Source organism: Mytilus galloprovincialis, chromosome 12 (genome assembly GCF_965363235.1).
Source record: "Mytilus galloprovincialis chromosome 12, xbMytGall1.hap1.1, whole genome shotgun sequence".
In the NCBI taxonomy this organism is placed as follows: domain Eukaryota; kingdom Metazoa; phylum Mollusca; class Bivalvia; order Mytilida; family Mytilidae; genus Mytilus; species Mytilus galloprovincialis.
In genome coordinates this window covers 18,292,866-18,299,765 of record NC_134849.1, presented here as the reverse complement: position 1 = coordinate 18,299,765, position 6,900 = coordinate 18,292,866, and the positions used below count along the sequence as shown (strand labels likewise).

Genomic DNA, 6,900 nt, shown 5'->3' with positions numbered 1-6,900 from the left:
TCTTATGCAATGTTCATATAATTTTCACTGTAAATCGCGTAAAAAAAGTTGATCGGTGCTAAAAAAAACTTGATCGAGACATTTTTTAAGTAAGCATATCTGGTTTGATAGTTTTACACTTAACTTGCCATGTTGTGGCCCTTTATAGCTTGCTATTCGGTGTTTAGCCAAGTCTCTGTATTGAAGACAGACTGAGTACTTAGACCTTTAATGGTTTACTTTTACAAATTATGACTTGAATAGAGAGTTATCTCATTGGCAATCATACCACATCTTCGTATATCTATATATCACACATTGAACTTATTCATTCCGATTTGGGTTATTTTGTTGTGAATCACGTATACTAAATTTAACTGTAATATAATCTATAAATTATGACGTTATACGTTATAGTTTCTTTTTTACTGTGTTCAAATATACCAATTAGATTGCGGGACAATCCTATATGACATGAGCAAGTATGTTTTCCTTATATCTTAGTGATTTTCTAACAAAACTAGATCTATCTACGTCAACATTACTTATATTTCTTATTTTAGTATACAGGTAGCTTCTAACCTTAAAATCATTATCACGAATTCCGTTTAAATTATGACCCCACGTTATATATAAAAGTGAACTAAGATTTTACGAGAAGTAATAATAAACTTATACATTGTAGATCCGAGGCATTTAAATTGTCATATTTTTCCTTTTGAAAATATTTATTTAAGTGATAATTACTTGAGGTATATTACTTATATTAACTTAAAGTTACGGTTGTGAACTTCATATTAAGAAAGGAAAAAAAAAGATTTGTCAAAGGATCGAAATCGTCAAGTTATTGACGCAAAATCGTGTCGAGAACCGTTAATTTTGGTTGTTATATTCGCTCATATTTACCTCCTCTAGTGGCGGAAAGTATTGAAGACGGATATGTCTAGAATTCTACGAGTTAAGTAATTTACAGTGTTGAGATCAAACAAACTATCATAAGATGGCATGTGCAGGATGTTGCTGTGATTCCACGCCCATATCCTGGGTATCATATATTGTTACATGGGTAGCTCTCATATGTGGATTGGTTGCCATTTTTACTCCGTACTGGAACGAGCAGGATAATAATCCTGATGTTGACTTTGCTGGACTGTTTTCTCAGTGTAAAGACGACATAAGTAACTGTTTCTCGATATCAAATGTTCTCAATGCTTATAAAGGAACAGGTAAGATATATTTTCAGTTTTTTCCACTTCCGCCAAATATTTCTTATTCAAGTTTAGTTCTTTTGCCTCTAATGCAAATCTTTTCAAATAAAATTGAGAATAGAAATGGGGAATGTGTCAAAGAGAAAACAACCCGACCAAAGAGCAGAAAACAGGCTCAAAAATGCTGCCGGATTAAATATGTTTTTGAGATATCACCCCCCCCCCCTTTTATATCTCTAGCCAATGTAGAAAAACAACCAAACACACAGCAATTATACGCAAAAACTACCATCAAAGCAGAAAAAAACAACTACATTTCGTAAACATTCCTCTTCTTTTTTTTTTTTTTTTTTTTTTTTTTTTTTTATTAAAGCACTGTTTTAGAATTGTTGTTTTCTCTTCTATTACATCAGAACATCGTACACCTACATGTACCAACATAGATAAAACACAATATTAGCTAATAAACTAACATTAAAAAGCTATTAAGAAATGCGATGATATTAATATAACCACAAATCGAAAATATCAAAAGCAAATGCGACTACATGGCAGATGAACCTTAACCAATTTACCGTTCAGTAATACGTTCTAGCTCTTTGCAATAATCTATACGTTCGATTAAGAATGTTTAGTCCTCAAGTGAAATTTTCCTGTGTTTTGAAAGAACTTCATTGACGATTTCAATAACTGAAAACTGTAAAATGTAAACCGAGGATTATATTTTAATTCTTAAGAATTTTACTGTATATCCTTTTGATAACCAAGCATGGATACATCTATACAGTTTGGTGTTTATCGTTCAGAATAACTTTGCATAAAACTAGTCAACTGTGTCACATTACAGACTCTGATATATGATACGTTTTAAAATGAAATGAAACGAATACACATTTTTCATTAAATTTTTAAGTTGATTTTATTTATCAATATGAAAGTCTGTCAAATAATTGCTGTTTATTGATAAGTTGAATAAATAACATTGGAATCGTGTAATTTCGGAAAATATTTGAAATACGTAAGTGAACTTAATTTAAATCATATCAGCAACAATCAAAGAAGTCCTATAACGGTTTCCGGTTCTCGGTCTGCAGGCGAGAACCAAAATACAGGCGAGAACCAAAATACAGACCAGATAAAATCACTGACTTTTGTCGAACTCAGCCTCTGTTTTAAAAAATTAAGCGAGTCACAATACAGAAAAAAGTCACAATGAAAGTCTTTCTACGTAATGACTTATTTGTGAAGGGCACGGTCTTGTAAAGTATCGTGAAGACGATGCATTACGTTAGCGCGCATTTCCACCATTCCCGATTTCACTATATATTTATTTTGTTATTTAGTTATAAAAGAGGGACGAAAAATACCTAAGGGACAGTCAAACTCATAAATCGAAAATAAACCGACAACGCCATGGCTAAAAATGAAAAAGACAAGCAGACAAACAATAGTACACATGACTCAACATAGAAACCAAAGAACCCCACCAAAAACTAGGGGTGATCTCAGGTGCGCCGGAAGGGTAAGCAGATCCTGCTCCACATGTGGCATCCGACGTGTTGCTTATGTGATGACAAATCCAGTAAATAATCTTATTTGGTAGGTCACATTTATGAAAGGGAAGGGGATTGTAGTTACGACGTAAGGAACATATCCGATATCATTTGTGAAACGGTAACTGTCAACCAACTCGTAATGGCGTCCGTAAAATTTATAAGTGAAGTAATAAAGATCATGGCATACGAGAAAACTTTTATTATAGGAAGACGCACATTATTTATTTTGTATATATTAAGCTTAATTTTTCGACAGTTGAAAAAAGTAATAATTTCGAGTATACCCCAGAGTGCGGTATTTTCTCGCTGTGTTGAAGACCCATTGGTGACCTTGTTCTGTTTTCTGCCCTTTTGGTCTGGTCTCTTTGACACCGTCCTCATTTCTATGTTTATCTTACCACGACCTTTTTGTTTATATTGTATTTTAAAGTTTATAAAACACCTCAAAATATAAAGTAAATAAAATTTTCAAGTGTTATTTTTGCGCAGAAAGAATTTAAAAGAAGTTTAATTTGTTTTTCAATGTTCAAAGTGTTTTATTTGGTATATAAAATTGCTCTTTTGATATACTTTTTTTTAGAAAAACAACTCTAAACAGACATTTGCAGATACTTTTCTTCAACAAATCTTTTGTCTTAGGAACTTTGATTCGATGTTGTAAAAACGTAAACAGATTCCCTTTTCAATTGAAACTGAATTTAAAACAAGAGATACACGACGTATACAAGCTTTTAAGAAATAAAAAAGATTTCATGGTGAAAAAAAAATGGTTTTCTCTAGATTCTTCGTACGAATGTATGTTAAAGGTATAAACCTATAGTATGTCACAAAGTTTAGTCGGGTTTCAATTTGATATTTTAGCTCGTTTTTATTAGAGACCGGAATAATAGCATAAAACATTTAAGACAGCAAATTTTTCGAAAGAATAAACTCTTCAGGAACGGACAGCCGAAAACCGAGACACTTTTTTTTCAATTTCCGACTGGCTCGTTATTAGCAACTGCATTTAAAAAAGTATTGAGCAGGTAAAGGTAATTTTTGTATACTAAACAACGAAAAACAGACACTCATACCACATCGATAATATGTATTTTTTTAACAGAAAAGTCAATACAACGACTGTGGGACTTAGGTGAATTATTACCTCTATCAGTAAGAACCCTAGAAGTGTCATCCATTGGTACATTGTTTCTAGTTTGACCTTTCACGTTGGTAAGAAATAATATCTAAATAAAAACATTAATTATCTCCTCACTTTATATTTAACATCACTCTCAACATACCCAAATTATCCTGATTTACAATAAAAAGAAAATATTATCCTCCACACACATGATAACGAAAATACGGGCATATAATTTACAATTCAGTTGAAATAAGAATTAGCATAAACAAGGTCTACGGTTCACGTATTGACTTTTTTTTTTTTTTTAAAGCAATTTATTTTGATTCTTATTGTATTCTTCAATAAATCTTCTTTGTGTTTCAGATTTTTATGATGATTTCCTCGTCAACTTATCTCTACAGATGTCGGGATTGGTTGCCCTGATTGTTGCCATAGTTTTATTTTCAATATACAGCTGCTGTTTATCCAATAAATATTTAGCTTATGTTATAATTGGCTTTCAACTGTTTGCATGTAAGTATTTCTGAATATCTTGTTGTTAACTATCACAGACCATTTTTTTTGGTGTGCCTTAGCTTGGTTCGGGTCATATTCTAAAGGTTACGAAATAGGTTCATATTCTTGTTTAGTTGTTTCCATTGACTACAAAATATCAGACAAAATCAATATCCTGTTAGAATAGATTATAACGCAGAAAAATCGTTCAAGTAGATGTGACGCCTACATAAACATGTATCAGTATATACAAAAAATCTTCAAAAACAATTAAATATAACAATATTTCTGAATTGCGTCATGAATTTGGATTTCCCGTTAATATTCATCTGCCAAACTATTTACAAAGATCACGAACGCGACTATGAAGGATTCTTTTTTAAATCATTTTTAAAAGTTTATTGAATACCCGATTTCTTCTTTTCGAGCCTCTGTAATAGCACTCTGTGTTCGACAACAGACCACGACAAAACTGGGTGTAAATATATTCATTTTGAATACTTCAAAACATTTTCACCATTTTTATACAGAGGCGTAGCACTCAATTTTATATTGGTACGACAGGAAGTTTTATGGGTCGCGAAGTGACTGATCCCGCCTCAACGAGGCGGATATTCGACAGGGGTTCGGGGCCACTTAAGGACCCGAGAAATTTTGGTATAAATGGTGCATAATTAATCCTGCAGTCTGAGCCTCTCCGGACACTCAAATTTTACTCATAAAAACATTATTTTTTTAAGCAACAATTTGCATGATTTGGGGGCGTCGAATAAATTTCGTGGTCGAGCGTAGCGAGGCGAACTTTTTTTGGGACCTTTTTGTGCTAAAAAACAAATTATGTGTAATTAAAAATAAAATGAAATAGTTAAACAGTTCCTGACGTGGGGCATGTATAAATTATTAGTTAATGTGGAAGGGTTAAAAATTTGTGATGCCGTATTCTCCCCCAACTAATAATCAAAAAAGTTTCTCAATGGCTCTCTATGTTACTTCTAATTTTTTAAATATAAAATACTCAACGGAGTAAGTATGAGTAGTGTTATAGCCTTGCATTAAAAAAAAAACAACATTTACTCATTTAAATAACTCCGGTCATGTGATTACTGAGCTTTTTGTATACAATGAGAAATACAAAAGCATGCAAACAGAAAACTCAGTAATCACATGACCAGAGTTATTCAAATGAGTAAAGTCACATGGTACAATAAAACAGGTTTAAAGCACATGTCTAATGTTTTTGTTTTGAATGGAAGGCTATTACAATATTCATACATACTCCAATGAGTATTTAATTTAAAAAAAATAGAAATAACATAGAGACCTAATGAGTAAATTTTTTGATTATTGGTTCAAAATTATGATATTCATAGTCAGAGTTCGTATATATCATACATTACATACATGAAGAAAAAAAATATTTATCTTTAAAAATGAATTTTTAAGAAATATTTTCTGAAGATTCATAGAATTTTTTATCGAAATCTGCATGCATACATTAGTTTGCATTACATAAATAGTTGATCTACTATTGACAGTGTTAATTCAAATATCGATAAATATAGCTGAACGTTTCATTTTTAACAAATTAAAGTAGTCAATTCGAGCTTGATTATAATGGTCTTGAATTCCATGTTGACTTTGAATGTTTTTGAAAGTATTATTTTTCTGGGATCAAATAAGAATTGAAAATGACATAATTTAAACATGTTGAACAAGAGATTCTTCTCTCTTGTCGCGTCGATGGAGATCCCTTCATTTAATGGCGGCCAGGGGAAATAACTCGAACTCAAATTAGGTCATATCGAAAACTATCTGTATTAATTTGTTCATATGTTAAACTTCTTTGATGCCTTACTTTAAATTATTTCAGTCGGAGCAATTATTGCCGGAGCTACTGTTTACGGAGTGAAGTGGATGGAATACTACACAGCTGCAACCACCCTTAGTTGGTCATTTGGATTAGATGTAGCCAGTGGTGCTCTTAGTCTTGTAGCTGCCATTCTTCTTATTATTAATTCGTGTTGTCTGTAAAATTACCATGGAAAAGTTCATTACGGATTTTAAACAATTCGTCACAAAACGCATAGCCTAGTTTTTAAAAGCATACTACGCAGCAAATATTAGTGACTAGAAAAGTGGATTGTGAAGAGTTTAATTTGATATAATTACATTAGATGTATGTTTCATTATAATACTTTATTCTGATTGGCTAACTGCACATCACATGTTATTCCGTAAGCAATTGCATCACTCAATAAAACTTTTCATTCATGTTAACACGTGGTCCCACAATAAAGTGCACAGGTGAATAAAATAAAAAAAAATATAAAATTCGTGTTTTCATGATCATAGCTAAAAAATGTAATTATAAGTATTGAATGCTTCTTTTTGTAACTTCATAGGGTTGTAAAAGCGTTGACCGTGCGCACATTTTTAGAATGAAGCTATTCCGCGCTTCCACGCTTCATACAAAATGTACTTCGGTCAACGCTTTTACACCCCAATGAATTTACAAAAAGAAGCATTCAATTCTTAG

The 6,900-nt window shown here is 31.9% G+C and overlaps 1 protein-coding gene across 1 annotated transcript; it reads left to right on the top strand.

Annotated features, from left to right (window-relative positions):
* The first annotated feature begins 651 nt into the window (after nt 1–651).
* Nucleotides 652–6,522, top strand: LOC143054022 (uncharacterized). The gene is made up of 3 exons (XM_076226866.1): nt 652–1,205; nt 4,233–4,382; nt 6,235–6,522. The coding sequence occupies exons 1-3, from the start codon at nt 980–982 to the stop codon at nt 6,393–6,395; spliced, it is 537 nt and encodes a 178-aa protein (XP_076082981.1). The 5' UTR covers nt 652–979; the 3' UTR covers nt 6,396–6,522.
* Nucleotides 6,523–6,900: the final 378 nt, after the last annotated feature.